Source organism: Lepisosteus platostomus, chromosome 2 (assembly GCF_059453375.1).
Source record: "Lepisosteus platostomus isolate fLepPlt1 chromosome 2, fLepPlt1.hap1, whole genome shotgun sequence".
Classification (NCBI taxonomy): Eukaryota; Metazoa; Chordata; class Actinopteri; order Semionotiformes; family Lepisosteidae; genus Lepisosteus; species Lepisosteus platostomus.
In genome coordinates this window covers 13,023,963-13,049,927 of record NC_142612.1, presented here as the reverse complement: position 1 = coordinate 13,049,927, position 25,965 = coordinate 13,023,963, and the positions used below count along the sequence as shown (strand labels likewise).

At 41.9% G+C, this 25,965-nt stretch overlaps 1 protein-coding gene and 1 long non-coding RNA gene across 6 annotated transcripts in view; one reads left to right on the top strand and one right to left on the bottom strand.

Moving 5' to 3' along the window:
* LOC148675953 (uncharacterized) overlaps nt 1-25,965 on the top strand; it is a 149,542-nt gene that overhangs the window by 44,700 nt on the left and 78,877 nt on the right. For all 3 annotated transcript variants that reach the window (XM_088598864.1, XM_088598878.1, XM_088598871.1), the window contains one exon: nt 13,948-14,035. In XM_088598864.1, coding sequence (XP_088454990.1) covers nt 13,948-14,035 — 88 coding nt within the window. The remainder of the gene's footprint in view (nt 1-13,947; nt 14,036-25,965) is intronic.
* On the bottom strand, nt 20,136-22,842 carry LOC148675955 (uncharacterized). 3 transcript variants are annotated; one of them, XR_015925246.1, is made up of 3 exons: nt 22,083-22,842; nt 21,042-21,971; nt 20,136-20,535 (listed from the first exon to the last, which is right to left on the bottom strand). It is a non-coding gene; the product is annotated as an uncharacterized LOC148675955 (long non-coding RNA). The 3 variants fall into 3 exon arrangements; XR_015925243.1 differs by having other exon boundaries at nt 21,879-21,971; nt 22,083-22,837; XR_015925244.1 differs by having other exon boundaries at nt 21,879-21,971; nt 22,503-22,736.

Here is a 25,965-nt window from a genome sequence, read left to right as displayed (position 1 = left end):
AGTGATGGGGGAACCCCTCCCTCCCTCTGTCCTGCCCAGTCCGGGGAGGGGAACTGCTTTCCCAAGTGCGGGTAGTTGTTTCCCCATATAGTGACACATCCTAACTAAACTCCTTACACATCATCTTACCTCAGCTGCACTTATCAGCCACTCCAAGCTTTCTGTTTTCAACAGTCATTAATCATGACATTATTATGACTCCGAGGTACTTAAATACCTGCTTAATCTGCTTGGTTTCTTTAATTAATAGCTGCAGAAGTCCCGCGACTGTGTGATTTTTTTTTTTATCGATGCCCCTTTTGCTTGAAGTAGAATGAAAACATCGAAATTCTGTTTTGTTTTCTTATAAAAATGCCCATTTTGCAGCTGGGAACATTCTAGAAACCTAAAAATGCCCCTCTCCACAAAATACCTCCTTTAGAGTAACTCTGTTTTTCACAATTCAGGGTCGCGTAACTCAGGAATAAAGACGGACAACTGGAAAAAATCTGAAAAACTGGGGAAGGGAAAAACTTCTGTGTTTATAGATACTCATTTTTATAAATGAATTTGAGGTGCTAGCAAGCCATGCTGCTTTAGGCAGAAACTTCAAAACAAATATTAGCATTTCTATGCTGAACAGAGAATTGCTGACATGCCACACCAATGAGGAAAAAAGCCTCAACCTGATAAAAAAATGCGCCATGGATGCCTAGAACTTGTCTCAACAGCAGTCACGTGCGTGCCTCTTTGTGTCCTAAAAGAACATCTTCAAATTGCTTTATAAGGGATATGTGCCCTGTTCCTGGCTTTGAACCGGTTATTGCATGACAGATTTTCGTCCTGACCTGGAGCCGCGGCGCGGTGTCCCGAGAATGCAGGCGTCGCTGCCCGAATCTGAGTAGCAGCAGGGGCAGTCAAAGAGCTAGGGCGCCACCAGTGTGGAGCAGTGCTGCTGCTCTCTCCAAGGGTGCCAAGAAGAGCCATCTGAATGAGCATCGCGGTGAGACAAAGGCTCTCTCTGTGCTGGAGATGAAACACGATATTCAGCATCTCCTTGCACCACTGATGTCATGCACTGTGAGACAGATAAGTGATATCGTTCGTGCCCTTAATGCATGACCACCTAATGCACCCAGCATTACAAGGGCATGGCGGATTTAATGACAGTCTTTAGGCAAATTAGGCTTTGAACGTGGCCACTCTGGCATTTCTTTTAAGTGACTTGGATTGCAATTCAGTGAATGTTTAATTGATTTTATGCACTGATGTACAATGAAAAAAACGTGCCTCAATTAAAATGCAGTGGTTAATTGCAGGGTGCTTATAAAGTTGCTAAGCTAATTTGAAGCATCCTGCCAAACTGTTCAACAGTGACCCACAGACTTTAGTGTTGGAATGAAAAAATGCTGATTGGTTTTAGGGGTTTGCGTTTTCCTCCAAACTGCCAAAGCCAGAGGCATACGTGAGCATTTGAAAGTATTGTGGCTTTGAAAAGGTTTGAAATTGGAAGTATTTCGGCGTGGATGTCACGAGCCGCTTGTGGCTTCACAGCTCGGAATGATTCAAATTCTGTTAATTTATGTGGCTGCCTTGAAATATATTCGTGAAGTGTAATTAAATGCTGATTTAACAAAGTAAATGTGGGCCTTTCAACATTTATAAATTAAAATGTGAAGAAATATATCAGTACTACTTCTGTTTAAAAATGACATATGTTTCTAAATCTTCAGCGCTCAAATTCTTTCATACCCTGTCAACATATAGAAAGTTGCGCTGTAAATGTAATTCTCTGTCAGTGTTTTGCTCAGACTGATAGTTTCTTGAAGCCTCTGGATGTTTATTGAAGCTTCAGGTCATCTCTCTCTGAGCCATTGGGTCATAAACGAGGCTTCACACTGAAGCAGCCCAGTCATTTCTGCTTATCAGAAGGGAAGAGTCAGACTAATCTGACCATTTCTGGCAAAATGTTATCAGCCTCCACAACTCTGATGACAGCTCTAAAATATCTGGAAGGTGCCGAATATCCCACCTGGAACTGTGGGGAAGTTGGGATATGAGGGAAGAATGCAATGGGAATAACCTACTGATATACTATTTAATATACATTATTTGGACTCTATAAACTTTGTTTTACATATTTTTTGTTGTTCTTAATATTTAAAGAGCTCCAGACACTATTATCCATCAAAGACTGAGTTGTCACTCAATCCTGCTTTTATGTCTTTTCTGAAACAAAATAGGATTTCACTGTAATAACTACTGGTAGAAACCTAAATGTATTCCCAGATATAAGTGAAGGGTAGTAGGATTTCAAAGCTTGTCATCTCTTTTTTGACTTCTGGCACACAGCCTTTTTTTTGACAGTGCAACAACCCCAAGCACACATTGAAGTCTACAGCCTTCAGAAGCACTAGTGTACCTGTGTGGTCTCACAGCTTTCACTTTCAGCAGGAGCAAAAATTGCCCACTCTCAGCTCGAGAAGTTCTCAAGTTCTCATGGTGAAGAAGTGGTCATAAATCCATCCTGGGGCGAGTCTGAGCCTATGTCTGGGCGGCAGGGAGAGCCTCCTCCTCATCAAAGCCAGAAGAAGCGCCGCTGCAGGTTGACAGATTGGGGTGTGAATAAATCTGAACAGTGCATTTAGAAATGCGCGTAAATGAAACTTTGGTACGAGTGAACTTTTTTCCCCATTAATGAGACTGCCACCCAATACCCACTCCACACCTTACGGTTTAAAATTGCCCACTCCAAATGTTCCTACCTGTGAGTCATAGTTTCAAGATCTCACTCTCATCTCCTCCAAGTCAATTTCACAGCACTTCTACAACTCGCAAAACAAGACCTCGGCAGGTGGTCCTCCATTCCCTGGACAGTTCTGGGTAGAATCAATTCAGTTAAAATGACTGTACTTCCTAAGACTTTTACATCTTTGCGGTCCATTCCAATATTTATTCCAAAGCTTTTTCTTTAATAAGCTCAATCAAATACTTTCACCCTTCAATTGGAATGATAAAACCTCATGCATGTTTAAGATTTTTTTACAAAAATCAAAAAAAGATGGATGTCTTTGTCTAAATTTCCATTTTATTCTTATGCAGCTAATATGAAGAGGTTTTAGTATTGGCATCCAGCTCAACCATTGGCCTTGCTGTGCTCTTCCCTGCCCCTGATTATTGCTCAGTTCACCAAGAACCCCACTGTGTAGCATGCCCTTTGTATTTGGAGGCAGTTCAGGAAGCGGTTTTGCTCTCTATCTCTCTCCTTGCATTCCCCTCTTACTACTAATCATTTGTTTCCCCCTTCCCTCAGTGAACAGATATTTCTTTACAGGCACAGAAGTGGATGTGTGACAATTCAAAATCTGTTGAAAATAACATTTGAATGTAATTTAACAGCTTAGAAAGAAATTTAATCTACCCCAATCTCCCTTTGCACTACAAGGCACTTGCAGTACATACCCACTTCCCTTCACCTCCTCCCCGAACTGACATAGATTCTCTTCTTGAACTCTCACCTGATGGCATCCGTTTAATATCTAAGATGTATTCATTATTTCTTTCATTTTTGATGCCTTCTCTCATGTTACTCATCTTGAAACCAAACCCACTCCTTTTATTGCTGTTCTTGGTGCACTGCCTGTTAACCTCCCCCTGTCAGTACTATAATCTGGCAGCCTTGCGTTTGCACCGCTGCTTGCAAGGTACCTTATCGGCTTCAACTGGAAGCGAGCAGCTCCTCCCACATTTCTTGTGGATCTGAATCAGAATCACTTTATTTGCCAAGTGCAATTCGTGTACTGAAGTAGGAATTTGATCTTGTGTCTTGGTACAAAAACATAGAAACAATTCATTGATACATGTTGACGTCACACGAAGAACATGCACAGGCCCCAGTTATATACACACTACATCCCATATTCATGTGTTTGGTTAAGCAGGGTAATGGCCATGGGGATGAAGCTGGTCAGATGCCTGGTGGTTTTGATTTTGATTGACTGGTAGTGTGTCCCCGAGGCAAGGTTTTGAAACAGATGGTGTCCTGGATGAGGGGAGTCATTGACAATCTTTCTGCTCACATCTATAGTCTTGAGTTTATACAGGTCTTCAATAGAAAGCAAATGGCAGCCAATGACTGCACAGCGGACAATGCAGTGCAGTTTGCTTCTGAAACGGACAGACGTGTTGCCAAACCAAACAGATACAGATTGTGTGAGAATGCTCTCAATAAAGGCTCTATAAAACTGAATGAGAATGGGTAAGGAAACATTGAGATCTTTCAGTCGATGCAGGAAATACAATCTGGTGAGCTTTCTTTGTGATGCTGATAACATTTGCATCCCATTTGAGGGTGTTAGAGATGGTTATTCCTAGAATTGTGAAAGATTCATGCCTCCATACCTACTCCGATTTTGTCAGTTTCTAAGGGGATGAGTTTTGGGTTTTTTTCCTAAAGTGATTTCCAGGGTTTTGAGACTGTTGAGCTGAAGCATGTTGTTAATACACCATGCCGCCAGACGATCCACTTCTGTTCTGTACCTGGTCTCATCTTCGCTGCTGATAAGGCCCACCAGGGTGGTATCATCGGGAAACATGAGCAGTATGACAGTGGGGTCACTGGAGGTCTTGTTATACACCAGTTTTCACAGATAAGCAGTCTGACAAATCCGCACAGATTGCCTTCTCTTAGGAAGTTGATGATCCACTGGCAGGTGGGGAAGGGAGCAATCAAATGAGACAGTTTGTTGTGAAGGCGTTGAGGGATGACGGTGATCAGAGATTCTTAAGGTAGAGAAAATTAGGAACACACTGAGCACCATCAAGTTTTTTTAAAGCTTGGCAACAATTTCTGAACTATTTTGAGACTTTGAGCCTCCCTCCTACACCCTAGACTTTAATCTGTCACTAATTGGCTACTCAGATGTTACCTGATAGGACTGTCTTTCCATTATTTTTTGCTTCCTGGAGACTGTTAGCATAATTAGTGTTTTGTTATGGTCCTTTTTGTCTTTTTTCTATCTGCCTCTTTCTTTTTTAGTTTTTTGCCTTTTGTGAGGGAAGATTTGGAAGGAAGGTGGGAAGGGAAATTTGTTGAAAGAAAAATGCATAGTTGTTTACAAGTATAAGAGAAAACAAGTCTAGTTTTGTGACAGGATTTTTCATTATTTGATCAATTATAGTGCGTAGAGTAAATGGTTTAAACTGAAGATGTTTTTTCTTGACTCCAAGTAGGAATGGTGAAGCAGAATAATTGCGTTAGACAGTATCTCACACTTTATTTTGTTTTGCAATGTTCTACACATTATGTTTGAATGAAGCTTGTCCTTCTAGTTGATTTTGTAGGCCATGATGGATCAGATTGATGGTGTTAAAACATTTGATCATAAATGTGCCATACAGATGCTGTTGTTTTTGATTTCCATTTCAGTCCAGGGATGTGTTTCAGCCAAGTCAATATCGGGCTTAATTAAATCATTAAGAGCCCTTGTGTAATGAAAGGCTGTCCTTTAAAGGCTCTCATGTAGGAAAAGAAAGGTAGAATCGTGCTCTACAGTCAGTAAATTTCCATTGCAGATGTTTGGATTTTGTTTTCATTATAATCTCCAAGTAGGACTGACTAAAATATTCCAGATACAACCTGGACATCTCGTGCTTGATGGTGTAAACATGCTTAATGCGGTTACGAGCGCATTATCAAGTTGAACAACCTCGTTAATATTATAAGATGTTCCCTTTCATGTACTCCAGCAAAATCTGTCTTGATTAATTTGAAACCTGTAAAAAGCATCGGGTCTGGCATGAACAAACAGAGAACAAGGCAGGATTACACCTGGCTCAATGGAGGATTTCAGAAATCATCACAATTTATTAAGAAAAGGAAGATATTTTATTGTGGAAGTGTTAGCTTGTGGTTTGTGCTTCCCATTTTAGCGAAGGAATGGTTCTGTAGTTTAAAACAGTCACCATGCAAGGCAGACCACCAGCACACAGTCTTTGCTTTCCCAGAGCTTCTCTTCCTTGTGTTACTGCAGGCCGTACAGGGAGGTATGACAGATAAAACAAACAAGTCGAGGAGCAGGTGGGATGGTGGTTAGACCGCTGCCTTTCACATCTAAGATCTTGAAATAATTTAAAATAATTTCCCCTGACGTTATGACTTCGCGCACAATTTATTACCCTCTTCCATAAAAAGGCTGTCAAAATAATTTGTTTGAAAACTGGTGAAATGGGTCTGTAAGTGCTTGCATTTTCACAGTCTTGCCTCATTCTGATTTCTTTTCACGTATATCTTTTTAAGTGGGAGGGATCTCTCAGAATTTCATCATTAGGCGCTCATGTGAATAGGCCTGTGTGCACTGTTTGATGATCTCATCAGACCAGATCTTCATTATACTGGATAAGCTTAATCAGCAGAGACTACCGAGTTGCTCAGTCCTAGATGCTGTTGCTTTCTGCCTGGCCGTACCTACCCACTCATTTGGGATTTCTGTAGTTGTGAGAAGAGAGTAAGCCCAGCTCTTGTTTTTTAACCTATGAGATAATATATTTTAACCTATGAGCAGGAATTTTTATTGGTCCACAAATAATCCTCACACTTTGTTTATAGTTGACTGATAATCTTTAATGCTCATACCCTACAGCAACGTACCATTTGTGATGTAGGCCTGTGTTTTTCTTCTGTTTAGAATAGCACTTCCCATTGAAATAAGCTCTTCTCATTTTTCATCTCGACAGCAGCATTACCGCTATGCAGTCTGACCATCAGATCTCATAAGCTTACCAAGGCTAGGTCTGCTGTGATTGAGATTGGAGACCTCTAAGAAAAACCAGGTTACTGCTGTACTGCTTACCTAGACCAGTAGGGGGCACTCTTCCCACTGGACCAGACTTTTCCAAAACAGCAACCCAACTGGCTAGGAATAGTAAACATAAATTCAAGTCACATTAGTGTTTTTGAAGGTACCCAGCCACGGCAGCTACATCAAAGTCCTTTGTGCTCATTGTTGAAGTTACAGTACGTAGACAGACATCAACCCGACAGTTCTCAAGGCGATTCCTTCTGATGTTTTGATTGAGTTCATGTGGCTAAAGCCTTGTTCACAGCATGTGTCAGGGCTCAGTGTTCCAGTACTGAGAGCCCTGCCAGGTCACAGTATTCAGTCTCACTTCACTTAAAGACACCACAATCTGATAACGTTACTGCCACAGCTGTCTGACTTGAAAACTGTCTTGACAGCATTGTCGTTGCAGGATAAGGCTATATATTGCATTTTGGCCTTTCTGGAGTCAATGTGATTTGTAGGTTTTGCAGAAAGTTGTTGGTTTCCCGAGAGCGATGGTTAAAGGTGGTGTCAAGTAAAGTAAAGCGTGCATTTCACTGTTTGTGTGTTCAGAAAGCCGGGCCTTGAATGCCTGATCAAGTAGGCATAGTCAAGCAATCTTGCTTTTACCTGAGCAATCTTCTTGTTTGTGAAGGTGTGCTCCTCGCCTCCTGAGCATCTCTGTGACCTACATAGTAAAATGACCTTGCAGTACTTCTCCCGAGAGTAATGTATGTTGTAGACTTCACAGGTGTCTCCTGCGGTGTAGTAAAACCCAAACTGGGGAAATTGTAGCACTTACTATATACCGTAATCTTGTAGCGTATTCTGTATAAGTAACCTGTTCCAAAATGCTAAGTGTTACATTAGAAAATCTCCAAAAGCTTGAACTTCTCAGCACAGGTAGCGAAACCTGACCAGCAGCAACAAAACCTCCATCAGTCTCTCAACACTAATGGGTAGGAGATGGATCATTCATGGATAATACCCATGTAGTACCTATCAACTGGAAAATTTCCCATGTCGTGCCCATCCATAAGAAGGGTGACAGAACTGAACCAAGTAATTATAGACCAATAAGTCTGACTTGTATTACATGTAAGGTTATGGAAACAATTAGAACTAAATTAAAGGATCACCTATATGGGAATCGGATACAAGAGAAGGGAATATCACCATGAATATAAAAAATGTAGGTCTTGCCAGACCATCACATAACAGTTTTTAAACAAAAAACAACAGGAATGGATACATTTTAGAAGGCTTTTGATAAATCTGATCATAAATGTTTCTTTTTAAAGCCACAGCTGGTAATTCAGAGAAACAGGTTTTTAGATTGAGAATTATGTATTAAATAGAAAACAGAGAGTACTGATAAGGGGTGAAGACACCCCATTAAATAAAAAAATGTGTGTGGATCATTTTGTAATTTCACAAAATGGAATACTCAGTACTTCCGCAAGGCATTGTATAGGAATGTTGAAAAGGCCACGGTTGACTATAATTATGGGAAGCACGGCTGCGAAGAAGAGACTTCACTGCCTGAAAGATGGGTGTGTTTGGTAGAAGCTCCAGACACAAAGATATTTCTTTTATTAGCTTGCTGATGTTTCAAGATCAGCAGTGTATAAGGTGACGTCAGCACGGAAATCCAAGGGAAAGACACCATCAGCAAAGGGAAACAGTGGGGTGGAAGCTAGGATCCTGATATCCGTGCATTAATTCAAAGTGCAAGGTCAAACGTTCGAGCAGTTGCAGATCAACCTGGAGCACAAGCATCCAGTCTCATCAAACATGGTCTGCGGATAGTTCCACAGAGTGGGATGTCATAGTGGGGTTTCAGTGCACGTTTTGCGGGTCTGTTGGTACAAGGAGCAAGGGCAGTGGACTACCGAATAGGGGAAAAATAACACTTGTCAGATTAGTCATCCTTCACCAAGTGCTCGAGAAACAGATGAGTACATGTGTGGCGACAACCTAAAGAACTCTACCACCCTGAGGGTTTGGCTCCAACAGGGAAGTTTTGTAGTGGTTTTGTAATGTTTTAAGAGGCATTTTCCTGGAATCATTTTGTTGTACTCATTGTGTGCGAAGGTAAGGTCAATGCTAATCACTAACTTATGGTACTGAGTGATGGTCTTCCAGAATGACAACCTCCCCTCTGCCCCCCCCCCACAGAGCACATGGTCATCCGATGGTCTGATGAGCCTGACACTGATGTTATTCATATGTCATGGCTTTCACAGTCACCAGACTTGAACCAATTCGGACATTTATGGGATGTTCTGGAACAAAGCCTAAGATGGCAATATCCATCTATATCAAACAGGCATGTGTTGTGATGTACCATATCCCTCCTGCAGAATTTCAGATGCTTGTACTCTATGACAGGGTGTATACAGGCTGGACTAGCCACATGTGTTGGTCCAGCACCCTGCTAAGTGACTTTACTTTTATATTTCCATTTTTCTATTCATTTCGTGGAATATAAATTTAACAATTTCATGCAATTTAAACTGAAAACAGGAGGCACTGTTATGAGAGTATGGAGCAGAATCCTGGCTTGTTTCAAGAAACAGTTGGATGGGCTTCAATATGAGCTACTAATTACCAAACAGACTAGACTGGCTGAATGAGCATATCTTCTCTGAAACTATTCTTATGACAAGCAGATTTTGTTAGAGGTAAGGAGATTTAAATATTCCTCCTCATTCAGTTCAGGATCTGTCTGAACTCGTTTTTTTCTCCCTGCCCCACTGCAGTGTGTAAGTGTCACTTTGATCATATCTTCCACAAAGTCATGTGTGACTGATGCGATGTCTTTATCCATTATATCTTGTCGGTGGGTCATACAGTGGTGGATGAATAAATCACCAGCGTGATCTTTCAGGCAATTTGAAATGCTTTCACGTTCAGCTAGCATTACAGATGTCCCGGCCGATGCAGATCCCACAGTTTTCTCTACAGGGTTCTTCTGTTTTTCATTTTCCAAACATCCAACGAGGTCTGCGTTCAGATTTCCAGCATTACGGTGCTCAGCTATTTCAATTAAGCTTCACAACTTTATTCACCATCCATTATATCAATAAGCTGACTCCAACCATTATAATCTCATCACACTTTGTTAACAAAGGGACATTTTAGTGTACCTTTAACAATTTCACTGTAAAGGGAGTCACTTACATTATGGATGTTTCTTGCCACAGTGCTAGCACTGCAGGGACGTGTTTTTCGGAATTTGGGTCACTTTTTTAGCGGTTTCTTAAAAGATGCCTTCTGTAAGTGGTTGTTTGGGTTTTGGTGAACTGTAGCAAGGCAAAGATCATCCTGCGCATCCCTGACATTCTGGTTTCAGAAGGTCAGTTACTGATTTTTACTGTTTTCTTTGGCCTGCTCAATGAACTTGTCCTTCTCTGCACTCAACACACTTGAATTCTTAAATATTGTTGTGCATCACTTCCTAGAATGGTGACATGACACAGTTGACTTGGTCACATCTATCACACTCCATTAAAGTATCCGATGCTCTTATCAGCATAAATTATCCCCTTTTTTTTCCCAAATTCAGTGCTGTGTTAGGTGCGTTTTTTTCTCTAGTGGAATTAGAGGGAAATTCATGTGCGGCAGTGAATGGACCCAACGCTTTGTCTGATTGGATAACAAAGCCTCAGGTTAAGTGTCATCCAGGTTCTGCAGTAACCATAGTGACTGTTGATTCTTGACTTAAGTAGAGGCCAGATCTAGTCTGTTCACATCGGAGTATAGATAAGTCACACACTACACTGTAATCTAAATGTTTCTTGAAATCTCAATATCAGACCCCCACATTTTTACCTTAGACAAGTTCTGGCCCCTTGTGACCGGGGATGCTGTGTTGTAGGGAGGAGACCTTCCTCAGATGAGACTTTAAAATGAGGTCCTGGTTACCTGGTCAGTACAGATCCCATGGTACTGTTTACAAGGGATGTGTTAACCCTGGTGCCTTAGCTTTGTACAGTCTGGCCTGTCTCAATTTCTACCTTAATTCAGTTGGTGAAGCAATTTCTCACTTCCTCTGACTGTGTAGTGACCTGCTGTGTGCCATTGGGCTGTGCGCTTGCAGTGTGTGGTGAGTGAATTAGGTCATCCTCTGTATGTGAGGCCCATTAGGAGGCACAACAATAAACAAATGCCAGAAATTATTAGTAGTAACTATTCAAATTAATTAATTTGTGGAAGGGTTCATGTATTAAAAAATTGTCATAGATTTCCTTGTCAGTGTGATTACTGTGATTGCCTTGTCCACCAGGACACTCTCCCAGCCTAGCTGACTCTGTAAGGAGTTAGTGTGCCTCACATCCTGAAGTCCAGACAAATTCCTTTCCCAGCTGGTGAGTAATTAGTATAACGAGTGCCTGCTAGACCCTTAAGAGGGAACCAGCCCTAGAGCACTTTCTGGGTTCTTATCAAATAAGACATACGCTGTAGTCATACTGCTAGGGGATTTGAAGTTCATTGGACAAGATCACAGCTGTTTTTACGGCAGGCAAAGACTTTAGCCGTAGTTCAGCCAGTGACGCTGCAAGGAATCCCCTGAAAACCACTCTGCAGATTAGTGGGGGCTCACTCCTGATCTGTTCCGAGTAGGGGTTTTGAAGGAAGTTAAGAAAAAGGCTCAGCATGTTATGAGACTGCTACCTCCACTAACCTCACTTGATTGAGCGATTGCGTGATTGTTATCCTTGAAACCTACCAGCCATCAACTAAATTATTCAGTGAGCCAGCACAGGAGATTTCAGTGTGTGACCTGCAGCAAGAAAACAACATGCAGCTGATGCATTGCCTCTCTTCACATCAGCTACAGATGTGGTGCTGCATTCGGGCCTTTAACAGTAGAACAAGCACATGGAAATGATTGTGTAAAAATCCCCTTCTTATACAAATATTTAATTTCACAAATAAACCCTCTCAGTCTGTGCTGTATAGGCCAATAGTGCCTCTAGACACTTCTGGTCTCCCACTGCCTGTTTGGAATACGTTCAGTAAACATTTCTGAGATTTTGTATCCCAGCAGGGAATTTGTAGCTAAATTAAGACCTTTAATTTGGGATAGCTGGCCTGTCATTTGTAGTCTTTGCGTGTTTTAAGAGACACCGCTTTTCTACATTTATATTTTAGCACCTCTTCTTAAAAGGTCATTTTAAATGTGTGAAAATACAAACAGTAGACCAAACATTGTGCGGATATACTCTGGCCAATGTTTTGTTTCGGTTGCACAAATGCATTTAGTTGAAAATAGACCATAGACGGCAAGCTGGTGTTGAATTTTCCAGCATGATAAAACAAGATAAATTCAATATTGTCTAATGAAAAAGGAAGACTTCAGACTGAGGGGGGGTTTATTTGATTAAAAGACAAGGACATCTTTCCCTAGCAATCCCTGAGCTGGCTACTAACTGCCTTTGCGCTTGTTTCTCCGTAATGAACTGTGACATGTGGAAGGTCAGGCTGGCATGTTGGGTTGAACAGTAAACACAGCATTTGTGTGGTTAAGAAGCGGAACACCACCGTCACACGGAGTCTGCATTCAGCTGCAGAGGGGGAAGCACCACACACACACACACTCGCTTTCATTCACACGCGGCTCCTCTTTAGAGAAACAGCATCACGTCTTCCATACACATAGCACTGTGGCTGCGACTGGATGTCGTACATTGGGAGAAATAATAAGAAAGCCGAGCAGCGAGTGTTTCTAGTTTGTAAATGGAGCTGGACCGGAATGTACCTGCAATCGAGCTGTTAATTGTATTTCAACATATCATTTTAATGACACACTTGAAATTGTCCGTTTTTAAAGTTGAATTTCCCCCCCCACGCATCCCCGCAAAAAAAATAATCTCTTGTATTGCTATGCCAGCTACTACAGTATATCATGTCATAAATCACAAATATGCTCACGACTTCCTCCTTTATCCTAGGCTCTGCCTGTCCTGGATACAAGCAGAGCTTATTAGATGCTGAAAAGAGAAGAAAAGAAACACAACGCTGTTGAAACGTTGTGTTTCTTTTTTTCTCTTTTCAGCATGGAATAAGCCTTTACTTGTTCCTTTGCAGCCTAAGCATGTTGACGCAGCTACCTACTTGAGTTTATTAGATGGTAAATTGTATTTAGATGTGCAGATGACCTTTAATAATGATCTGCATGCAAGGCTGCTTATAAAGCTAAAAGGTGTAGGATACAAAGGCAATGTACAGGATGAAGAAGACTGAAAAGTGGTTAAAGTATTGAAAATGGAGCGTTGGAGTTATTGGAGTGCCACAGGGTTCTGTTTTAGGCCTGCTGTTGTTCCTTAGCGACATCATTGATCATCTTAGAATCAATGATCTTGATTCTAAGATGTTTAGAAAACTACTACAGAAAAACAAGAAAGATGCCAAAGGTGCTATATTACAAAGTAAACTCTTTACTTATTATTTGTCCAGGCATTGTGAGAAAATGATTACAAAAGTAACAGAATCCAAGGCTGAAAAATGGAAAGTGTAGAATTTCAAGTTATGTTAACAATGTTGGCTGCTGTACTACAATGCTAAATAGGCTTCACTGTTTTAAACAATAAACATTTTGGGTCTAAAAGCTGAGAGGAGCTGATCCTCGTCAGCCCTATTTGGGGACTTAATAGAAGTATTCAAAATCTTTAAAGGTATATTCAGGGTTAACTCAGCGGATTTACTTAAACTTGGCAATGAAAAAAGAACATGAGAACTCACTTCGAAGCTACAAGGAAAGTACTTGGAACTGAGAATGGTGGGTGGGTGTTTGGAACGAGATGCCAAACCTGATTCTCTGGGACCATCAGGAAAAGTCTGGATGAGATCCACAGGTTGTTACGCTACCTGTCACCAAATAATCACAGTGCCTCAGATGGTCCTTTCTGGTTTATAAACTTCTTGGGCCTCTTTGGCAACTACTTTTGTGAGTTCACATACAGGTGTGTATTCCACACTATGAAGGACATGCTCCGTGCTGGTCTGACATCACGAACCCTCAGTGAAATACAGCAACTGACTGTGCTTTTCAGTTGAGCCTGCCCAACAGACAGTGTCAGCTTCAGTAGTTAGCCCTTCTTCTGTTTCTACCTTGTAATGTTTTTCTTTGTTTTCTTCACAGACTGGTGCGCCCTGGCCTGGGTTTGCCTCATCACGCTGAACCTCTACCTAAACTTAGTGAGGGAGATGAGAACGGAAAAGCTTGAAGTGTAAGTGTTTACAGCCCTGAGGACGGGCTGCAGCGGCTCAGTGTTTTTGGCAGCGTGTGATTCTGAGTTTGTTAGTTTGTTAGGGTGCGGCCTTGCTTAAGGCTGTCAGTCTGAATTGAACTCATGGTTCCATTGCGGTGCTTGTCAGGATATGTCCAAGGAAGTCTTCACCATCATTGGTCACGTGTGCAAGATGTTTGTGGAAGCGCAAGAAGTTTCAATGTTGCATTTAATTTTCGCCTAATAATCAATCAAGCATCAAACAAAGATGCTGTCGAAAATTTGTCATTCTCTCCTAAAACAATATAATTTGTTAATTTGTCAGTTGTCAAGTCTGAGAGTTCTCTTCCTGAAGACACGTCTATTCTATTTTCTATTAATTGTCTGAATTTCCTTTTTATGTATCTGAATGTTTCCTTTCGATATTTTCATCTGCCTTCTTTCGTTTTTATTTGGATGTGGGAGGTTGGTTAGCTCAGGGGTTATACACTGCTCTCTATCCTCATTCCTAGTGCTGGCACAGGGCTATCTGGCTTGACCAGACCTTGCCAAGCCAATAATGAAATGTGTTCCTGAGCTTTTCTTGAACACAGCCGAAGTCAGATGTTCTTGCCCTGTGTTTACATGATGCAGAGGACATAGTATTGTACAGGAAAAAACGCTCCTGGCAATCAGTGCTTACTTACTGCTATTTTTATTTCATGTTTCATAAGTGACTAGATTGTAACCAGAGGATTCTAAGACATGACTCAATTTTAATATTGTTCTTAAAATTGTGGGAGGGAAATGAATGTATAAATTAAGCATTGCTATGGAGTATAATTACAGTATGCAGAAAACTTTTAATGCTGATAAATTGTTCACAGTTCTTGCCGCATGGACACTTAATCTGTGTTACGGATTTGATCAAGAGAGTAATTTCAAAGTATTTTATGAACAATTTATTTAATAGGATATAGATAGGAATAGTAATTTAGTCAGCACAAAAAATAACAATCTCTAAAATCTCATCCTGTGTTTGCCAATCCCAGTGACTTTACAGAATCAAATTGGTCATCCTTAATTACACAGTTAAGTGTTTTGTGTTTTTCATCAACTTGAATTTTACTTGCGGATTAAATAAAAGCACCAGCTTAAGTGACCAGAGGATGATAATGGACTATTTACAATGAAATAAATTTGTTTTTTGTGGTAATGTTTCACCAAAATACCTTATACTTTGTGAAACTCTTGCTACATAAAAATGCAAGAGCATTAATATATTTGCATAACAATGGATCAGTTAAAACTAGCTCTGGCTTTGCATAAAGCATTAATTATGTTGTGATGTTATTTGTGGAGTACCACTGGGATCTGTACGAGGACCACAGCTGATCTTCTGTCAGCTGATTTCTGTCAGTGATTTAGATTCTAGTATAGTAAGTAAACAAGTCAAGTTTGCAGATCATACCACATTAGGAGGATTGGCAAACACTGGAGAAGCAGCAAATGAAATTCAAATACATTTGGATAAAATTCAACTGGGCAAACACCTTGCAAATGATGTACAATGTAGGCAGTTGCATAGTTTTGCATGCAGGCAGCAAAAACATAATCTAGGAAAAAACTGAGATAGAAGAGGCCACTTATGAAAAGACTTACTGTAGGTGCTTATGTTGACAATGTGGGGAAGAAATAAAAAGCCAGCAAAATATTAGGCAATACTGTATAGTGTAAAATCAAAGAATGTTATTAAAAAAATGCATAATATCCGTGTAAGACCACATTTAGAATACTGTGTATAATTGTGATCACTTAAAAGATATTTCAGCTCTGGAATCAGTCCAGACAGGAGCAACCAGATACTTTCCTGGCTTAAAGAAATGACAGGGAGACGGAGAAAGAAATGAACCTTTTTCATCTTGAACAGAGAAGACCATGTGGAGACCTGCTTCACTGGGTTCACTATATCAGTGCCTTTGAGGCTTTTGAATTCTTGTATCAGGTCCCATCTTAGTCTCCTGTGTTCAAAAGTTCAGGGGGCTTCTTTCAACCTGTCAGTGTAGGACATTGCCTCAACCCCAGAATGTATCCAGCAGTGGAAACCCCTCTTTATGGCCTGCCTGGCCAGCAGTGAAAATGGCCTGTTTCATTGACATGCAATAGGTGAAGTGTGCACAGCACCAATCCTGGAAGAGCACTGTGTCTGTAGTTGTATTTCCAGTTGAGCTCTTAGCTGTCTGATTGGACTAATTTCTATCTTAACCGGACCAATTTAACGCCTTTCCCAGCTCTAGATATAGTTGCTGGACGTATATAGATACCTATAAATACAGCAGGATTATCGCCCCTTCAGAAATGGAGTTGCTCTCTGCTGCAGTAGGTGAAGGTCAACCTGCTTTTCTTATTTACATGCTTTGTTGAGTGGTTAAATAGCCCTGGAAGCTGCAGGGTTACAAGAATGAATGCAGTTTATCAATAATGTGAGACATTTCCACAGTATAAACACAAGCATTTTCTGAGTACTTGAAAAATCCAGCTTTAATGTAAAGGTTAAATAAAGTGCTTGAATGTGCAGTGTTTCTTCTGGTGTGGTGTGTTTACCACATGTGAGTGTTGGGAAAAGGTCCGATAGTTTGTATAAGTGTGAACCTTGCGATGGTGCTAAGAGGGCAGTCTGAGCTTTATAAGAATTTAAGTTCGAGCTACATAATAGGGAAAGAATTTGACAAGTAAAACAACAGGTGGTCCTACCTTAAAATGTGCCACTTTTCTCTCTGATCACTGTTCATGCCATTGCTGAAGTGGTTTACCTGAAAATAAATGAGAGACATCATCTGCTGTCCTCGTGTGTAATAGGTTTGTGTAACCTTAGCCAGAAAAAAACCCACTTTCTTCTATTCTTTTTGTGCCGAGTTTGCTGCACGTCCTCCATTAAAAGGTACTCTTTCTGGAAGTGATGTCAAAGTGCTTTTTGATAAGTTAATGATCTACTTTATAATTACTTGACTGGTGTGAGGGGGGGTTCCATTCAGTGCCAGAGATAATGCAGAGTCATCAAGGGACCGCAGAAGCCCTGACTCAGCCTTCGCATGCTCTGTTGAGTCATTAAAGAGCAGGTAATTCAGAAGATAACTGGAGCTCCACTGTCTTTTGACCCCTCAGTTAGATCTTGCCTTGATTTTCATTAACCCACAAAAGAAGCAGAGGAGTGTTAAACCCATCTGGCTGTGCAGCTAGTTGACGTCTTCTGTTCCATTTTCTTTCCTTTTTTGAAAAAATAAGGAAGAAGGCAGTCTAGAGGTGACTTTTCCTTGTTAGGCAAACAGCCTGGAGCTCTTAATATCTCTGCAGTTTTCTAAAAAAAAAAACCGTATGACATTGCAAAGGTTGGGTTTTTGGGTTAACTTCAATAATTTCCTGTCCTCCAGGTTCCTCAATTACACATGCAATTATGTTTAAAACGTTATTTGCTGCAACATTAAGCATTGAGGTATGGCAGTAATTTGACGCAGTGTTTTCCGTTGATTTCATTGACACAGAATTCAGTTTGGAGGTGGGTGCCAGTTGCTGCGTTGTCTCAGATGATTTTGATCAGACCCAAACGGAGCTGCCTAATAGCACAATAGGCTTGTTGAGAATTTAATAGATTGTTAAAGTGGTGATTGGTGCGACCGGGGTTAACAGTACAGATGCGTGTGGAGTTTGCATCGCGCCTCTCACCTTCAGGTGCCAGGCGGTTTTGTGCTATCTTATTGCACAGAGAGCCAATATCAGTATGTCCTTTGTTTAATCTGGATAGCTGCCAAGGTGTTGCCTATCAGAGGCCCTGTGCTGCAGCAAAAGCCATACAGGATGATAGAATCTTAGGCCCTGGCTTGGGAACTGTCTTGGGTTTGGTGCCAGAAGGCTGTGAGCCAAACCTTATAAGGAAAGAAGGCTGTTTAACAGAATGCCTGGCTGCAAAATTGTTTGCTGGACCGATTGTTCCTGGTCATTGGGGAATCCTAGCACATTCACAGCTAGCCTTCAATGTCTCTGTACCTCGGGCTGTGCAGTACAAAACAGACGCCCTGCTTAAGCACTGTTCCTCTTAATGCTTTCACTTCACTCCGTGTTATGGGTAACCAGAATGCAGCAAATTGCACACTATGGATGGAGTGAAAATGTATTCTTAACATGTCGATGATATTTTCTGTATTTTTGTTAAATGCTTGATTTGCATTGCTGCATTGCTTTGTTTATTACAGTATTGCAGAATCCCTTGATAGATGGCTGCTTACAGACCATACAGCTTTGTGAAGTCATTGTTTTTTAACAGGAATGGTGTTACGATCTGCTAACAACACTTTGAGGTTTTACTGTTATTATTTGTAAGTAACTCTAAATGCCTTTAATGGTAGATATATTTTTACAGAAAAAAAATAGCTCTTGGACAGAGCACCAATTTGTTTCTGTTTTCACCACGAAACTCCTAGCATTAATCACTTCTTTATCACTTTTACAATATAATGCACGTTAGGTATCCTTTTAATGTGAATAGCCAAGTCATCCAAATAAAGAACTAATACTTCAATAACTTCAGAAATATTAAAAATTCTGTTTATTTTGTGAGTTGTATATTTACTTTTTAATGCATTTAAGTAAAATGGAATGTATGAGCTGTTCTAAAACAAGATTTCAGCAGGGTGCTTTACAGTGGCACTCAGCTGTGCGTTATTGTGAGCCTCACTGGTTTACCATTAAAACCCTTTGAGTTCTGCCCTGAACAAAACAATTCCATATGTTGGTTTTGAATGCTCTTCGCACCACGGTGAAAGGACTGTCATTAACATCGAAATGCTGCCACACAGAGACTGGCCCCCGGTTCCTTTTCTTTTCTTCTTCCTTTTTTCAGGCTGCGTTTGCAATAAGCTGTGCCAGTCTGCTTCTGTTCAGAGAATCTCTCAGCTGTGCGTCGGTGTAGGATCAAACGCTCTGTGTCAGCGCTTAGCCTCCTGTGCAAATCACAGGACTGGAGATGGTTGGGCTCATGACGGCACTGTGCTGGCTGAGCCCCACGCAGTTTAAAAAAAAAAAACATTTTTAGTCCTATTGTGGCCCAGAGCGTTTCCCAGCCAGGCCCCTCCTTGTAATGAGCACCACATGGAATTCCACCATCAGATTCTCCCCTGCTCGTGCTGAGCTCTCCCGCTACCGTTCACACAGGGCTGGGCGGGCTCGACTCCGAGTGCCCGTGCCGTGAACACCTGAAGATTATTAATTATTTTAATTAAAACGTCTTTAAAAATGAATAAAGGAATACAAGTCACATTTAAAAAGTGCTGGCAGGGTTCGTCGTAATGCTTTATGCTGCCAAATGGTGATAAATTGTTTTGCTGCTGCTTGATTTTTGTTTTTTTTTACCCTGCACACCGATGAGCTTTCGCGTGGGGATGTGGAAAGAGCTTGGTTTGGTTTTAAAAAAAAGTGAAAGCTGTTTGAGCTGGCCGCATGTTCGCTCAGGTCCAGTGCTGGGCTCGTCTGTTCTCAGCTTTCTTAGCTTGCACCTGACTAGAACGGGTTTTGGCATTCTCCTAAAAACAGTGAAACTCAATTTGGCTGCTAAAGATTGGGAACAAGCAGCAAAATAAATCATGTTCTCCACCTTATAACCCCTAAACCACTTTGGTCATTATTGTCTGTCCGGTAACCTGAAACGCCAGTCTGAAGTCATCAATCTGCAGAGTCAGGTGTGTTGTATATCCTCTGTTACTACAAAAGTGCGCATTAATGATGTGTCATTTCCTCAGATTTCGAGGGGAAAAGGGTAATTTCTAAGTGCACTGCCATACAGGCCCTTCTGGGGCAGAAACAGGTTTTTCTGTGTGTTAAACAGTGATCCTGAGAACAGTAGAACAGATGCCTTCAGTTCAGAGCTCTCAGGAGACATTGTTTGGGATTAAGTGTGAAACAGCAGTATGACATAGTTCGGATCTTAAATTGATATCTTACTATGTGGAACAGTTAAAAAAGAACATTGTTTTCAAGGACATGTTAATAAAAAGAAAATAATTACCCAGTGTCTTCCCTTTTCCTTCAGTTCCACTTAAAATGCATCAGCCGTACAGATACACTGAAGTCCTGCAGTTATTCATTTTATTTATGGACACATAAATGTTTCTTTGGACGTCAGTGACATCAACCACTTAGTCACAGTATATGCAGAGTAGTATAGAATGCAATAAAACGAATAATGGGTTGAGACGTATTCTGAGGGAAGTCGTCCGCCGAACGCCAGCGTGTCGTGGTTTGAAGCACTGAAACGCTAGTGGGGAGAAAGATGCGCGCTGTGCTGGTTGAGCTTGCCGAGCTGTGTGGGAGAGAAAGGTATAACCCGCAGTCCCACTGAGGCCGGCAGACGCGCGTTTCGGATCGTCTCGTGGCCCCTGCTGCTTATTTATACAGAGGCAATCGCGGCTCTCCTGGAAACAGCTGCATTTCCAATTTCACTCGGGAGATTCGTCAGCTGGCAAGGGCTCCTGTCAGGAGATAATGTCTGATTATTTTTTCAGCTTCTCTGTGGCGCTGGGTCAGTGGTGTACAGGGCAGCCTCAGCCGGGATTCTCCGATAGTTCAGGGGCGAAAAAAAGTGTTAAATATCACTGCACCGATGTACAAAACAGCTGTGGTGTGGTTGCTTTAAATAAAAAAATATCAATCGACTAGTCTGCTTGTGATACAGATGACAAACTACGGCACTTCAAATGTTTTGCGCTGTAACATTGTCATTTCTGTCCGACTGAGATGTTTTTGATAGGAATACAACAATGACCAGGATGAGGAAGAAACGCTTGTTCAGATTAATGTGGTTGTCTCCCCTCAAATCGCACACTGTGGGGGTGCTGGCTGGGGGCCTTCAGGGAAGGGGCACGCTTTGTATTCCTTTGTAAAAGAGAGGACACTCTTTTTTTAGGGCGCTGGAAGGCAGCTCAGCGAGCGCCAATTCAGCCTCTCTCTAGCTCTACTTTTGACAGAAAGGTCTTACCTTAAATGATCACTAGTGCCGTCAGCAGCTAGCTTTAGCAGAGCAGCAGCTTGTGACTGTCTGTCAGCAGTAGGTTGTTTGTATTGGGCTTGTGACAGCTTTAAAAAGCAGCGTGCAGCAGCAGCAGCAGCTACAGAATTAACAGCTCCTCTGTGTGCATCTGTTACCAGAGGCCATTTTTAAAAAGAGGCCGTAGCTAAAACAGATGTTTTTGCGTCCTAAGTGAGAGTCTGTGCAACCTGGTGGCTGTGATCTGTGTCACTGCGTCTGGGTTAGCAGTCTTTGCAGTGTGCCGCAGCTCGCTACAGCAGCAATTACAGAACCAGGAGAGAGTTGCTTGAGGACATGTTTTGTACAAAGCGTGCCCCTCACACGGCTTGCAAAACAGGAAATGCTTTTTCTGTGTTGCCTGCGTTTTCGAAACCACAAGAAGAGGTTCACTCCTCCTTTAAAAAGCAGGTTTCTTTTTTTCTTGTCTCTGCTTTCGGTCAACTGGGGACATTCTCCGTCCGTTGCTATAGCGTGAGGTTGTTTTGGATGCAAAACAAATTTAAAAGATGATGAGGCTCTTTGTGCGTTGGCTTGTTCCTACACAAAGTTCATGTGGCTGGGAAATTCAGTAATAGCTACTTAAAGAAAACTTCATGTGTTGCCTTCAGGTGGTTCGGTCAGTCTGAAAGGAAGACTAAAATTAAGCTTAAGCTGAGACCTTTGCTTCAGGAAAAATCTAGAGGCCTTCACTGAATGACACTGCGGCTCCACAGATGTTAATGAGTCATGACATGCTTGCTGGAATGGGATGCGGAAAAGTAGAAAATTTTAAAGGAGGTTGCTCACAGAAATATTTAGCTTCGGTGTGTATGCAGGACTGGAGTATGAAGTGGCTTGATCTACTTCCGATCAATGTTCCCTTTGAAGTGATGTATTGATCTGAAATAAAACAGACAGCATAATGGTTAGATAAGTCTGAAGTCCCGTCTTTATCGACAGGCTGTGTGTGAGGTGCACAATCTGGTCCCTTTCCTTTTGCTCTGACAGTACCTCATTCCCCTGCATCTTTTCCTGAAGGCGCTTTGTGACTCATAATTTGCTTAGGGTGGGGCAGCGTAAAAAGGAAATTCTGCACAAAAACCCAGCGCAACTGGACAATGGGCCTTTGTTTTTGCCAGCGTGCATCTGAGCACAAAGCGCGCGGGGGCCTATTTGCTCGTGCAGCAGAACCACTTTTGTTCCAGGAGGCCGGCTGCTGTCGGCCCTGGCTGGGCCGGCCAGCCCCCTCGGCGTTCGCCTGTAGCGAAGGAAGCTGCCGGAGCTGAAAGGTGCGATTTGATGTTTTCCTTCCTTCGGCGAGGAGCCAGCCCCCATCTGCGCCCCGCACCGCTAGTGTAACACAAGCAGATTACAGGAAAGAGAACTGCTCTTTGTGTTTAAGCTTCCCTTGGTAGCTGCACGTTCATTCACCAGTAATTTCAAATCCCTTCCAATCGCTGCGTTCAGATCTGCGCGGCACAGTTGGAGACGCAGTGCCGTGGTGCCCTTGGGTACCCCTCTCGGCAGGAGCATCCTGTCTCCCTGCGCTGTCTCGTTTCTTCAAGAGGCTTTGAGAGACCTCCTGCAGAGAAGCTGTAGTTATTGGCAGGGTAGGCAGGGGGGGCTACTGTAGCGTCGTATGTTGTAGAGCTTAACTAAATAAGGATGCACTGTTTTTTCACTAGTATTACATTAATACTCGTCCTGTTTTCACCCGTGCATTGGCTTATCTGTGCTCCTCTGCATGTGTGTGTAATATATCCATCTATATTTTCAAAGAACTGTTATGACAAAACCCGCAACCATTTTATTTTTTTTTACATTTGGTTTCATTCTAATGCCTTATACGCACAGGCACAGTGTGCCAGCAGATAACATATTTCACAAAGCCATGGGTTTCTTGTTGTTGTGCAGGATGTTAGACTGCTACATAAAACCCATTTACAGTGACAGCTTCCCAAAAATGCTTCTTTTCTGATTTATAATAAAAATGAGACCATCTGTTAAATGAATAACTGAAGATGATGAAATTACACCTGCCTGCAAAGCCCCCTTCATCTACTGCCTCAAGCTCCCTGAAGATTAATGATTATGTGTGTTCGTTCCAGTGGCTCTACAAGGGAGTATTGTGTGGTATCAGAAACAGGTGACACACCGGAGGATTGGGAAACACGAGAGTGCAAATGCTAATGGGTTTTATTGCCACACTGCACTCCTGCACGCACACTTCACACACACACACACAGGGGAGTTAGGGAATTGTTGGAAATATGTGGAAAAGGGCTTGAGGTAGAGAGGATCAGGGTGAAAACCGTGCTAAAGCAACAAAAAAACGTCTTCCTTTTATTTTATTGCCACACTTCGCACACAACGCACACACGGGGGAGTTAGGGAATTGTTGGAAGCACGTGGGAACGGGCCTGAGGTAAAGAGCATGAGGGTAAAAGCCGTGCCAAGGCAGCACGAAGCTCACATCCTCTTCGCTCTTGTTGGTGCGCAGAGGTGTAAAGCACACAGCGCGCTGCGAGAGAGCAGAGTGGTGAAAACATTCTGCTCTGTGCCGACGGGTGCTGGCCTGGTGTTTTGTGGTTTCCCTGCGGCGGTGGCTGCTCTGTGAACACTGTGGCTCCGCTGTCGCGTACCACCGCTGAGGGCAGACTCTCTGCCGGGAGTCAAAATGGGTCATTTTCCGCAGAAGTTCTGCCCATCCCCCATATCCCTTGATCTTGCCGACGGTTTCTGAATTTGTTTACGGCTCAATAGCGGCGGGATGAGGAAAGGAAAGGGGAGGAAATGACAAGAGTAAACCAGCAGTGAGGTGTCCTTTCAGTCGCCTCTGCTTCTCAAAGCACACCTTACGGGGAGGCCATTGTATATGAGCGGAGCTCGTCTTACCATGTGCCCAAAACAACACTTTTCAAGCCATAAGGCAAAGTTTCAGGTGTAGATTCATATGTCTGCCGGAAGCTCAACGCAAACAGCACATTTTTGTGACGTGACAGTTTTCCATTTAATAATTGTTGTTCTGCTGATTTTGCTGTTTTAGTAATTCAGTAGTTGAACTTGAGGTTTATGCACTGATGTAGAAAATCATACAAGAGCACTCTCCACAATTCATTGGTTTACCTACAATCATCTGACTTTGATTTAAATTCAGTAGAAAAATGTAAATGTGTTTCAAATTACTGTGTTTTTAGGTGACATTTTCTCGTATGAGTGTTGTAGGAAAATGTCTGTATTACACGGTAGCTGCATTTTCCCACCCGGCCATGCTTTACACAGTAGTATTGTACTTCTGTGAAATCAGATGCTCCTGCTGGATGGTTAGCTGTGTTCTGACAATTAGTGTGCTCAAAAACCATCTGACTAACTCACCAGCATCACATTCTCGAAGAAATGGTTCATGATTTTATTAAATGGAAGACTGTCATGGCACAAAAATGTGCTGTTTGTGTTGAACTTTCAGTAGAAGTAATAATTGCTCCTACAGTACCTCTGGATCCAGAAAACAAATGTTTAGGAGTTTTTTTTACTAACAAGCAAAAGTAGAAGAAAAGAATTGAAGAAAATCTTTTGTTAGGTCTTTCAGAATTCTTCCAAATTCTCAATTAAATTGACATATCCCCTTTTCTGGGAAAAGTGTTCTTTGTAGTTTTAAAGCCCACACTGATCAGATTTAGGTTTTAGATTTAGGAAAGATGAGAGAGAAAGACACAGCTGTAAGCATGAAGCTAGAATACCACATTCTGTTATGAGTGAGTAGCGCAAATAGCCACTTTAAAAGAGCTGTCTGATTGAGAGAAAATATTTCACTTTCGGTTTTGAGCCATTTAACTAATCACTTTTCTCTCCAGTGGACAGAGAAGCTCTCGTTTTCTTGTAATGCACTAATATTATGATATGCCAAGGCGCCCAGTTTATGACTCTTCCAGTCAATTCCAGTGAAGAATTTTGTTACGACCAGCTCCTTAATTATACACCTGACATGTCGTAAAATAAACACAACAGGGAAGGTATTTTTAGGTACTGTATGTTGAAGAAATTAAAGAGTGATGTGGCGAATGGGCCTATTGTGTTCTGCACCTACCTAGACGCATCGCTGTTGGGATTAATCTTTGGAGCAGTTACTTTAAACAAAACACCAAAAGGAAGAATGTAGAAAAAGACCAAATTTGCTGATAACATCACAGGAGTTGTTCAGATTTCCTAGAACCGGAGCACTGCTGGCTGACATGCAAATTGATTGTCTTCAGAGCGCTGCTGAGGGTAGTTATCTGGTCGATACTGAACTTCATTGGAAGGGAGATATTGATACATGCTGCTAATAGCACTGCAGAGTACACACGCGTACCGCAGGCCCTGTACCTACACGCTTATCCTCAGTGCCGGGTAAGCCCCCAGAATACTGGCCGATGCATTCCTCTTTCTGGTGTGTGGGCTGGACCTTTAAACTCTGGTCCACAAATTTGTCTGTTAAGTATTTTCTACAGGCAATTTCACACAAAACATACCAGAGGAATACAATGGTTTACATTAGTGCCGAGTTCAAATTACACTCCTGCAAGTGTAACCGAACTTTGCAGTTCGCAGAGGTGCAGTGCCAGGCTGATGAAAGTGTAAAGGTTTAGGTAAGAGAAAAAGACTGAAGGGGCAACAGGAAGCACCCGTCCTACATTTTCACGATGTTCTGTCCTGCACTCCGGATGTGAGGTTAGGTTGGGATCCTTCCTTCAAAACATCTGTATTTTTTCTCAAAACAGGAACTGCCCTCGATTTCTGTAGTGGTCTCCAAAGAGCTGAAAGGCCTAAAGGGCTGAGCTGGCCCTTCTATGATATAGCTGTAAGATAGGCAGTGCAAACAGGGTTGCAAAGGTTTCATACAGTTAACAAATCC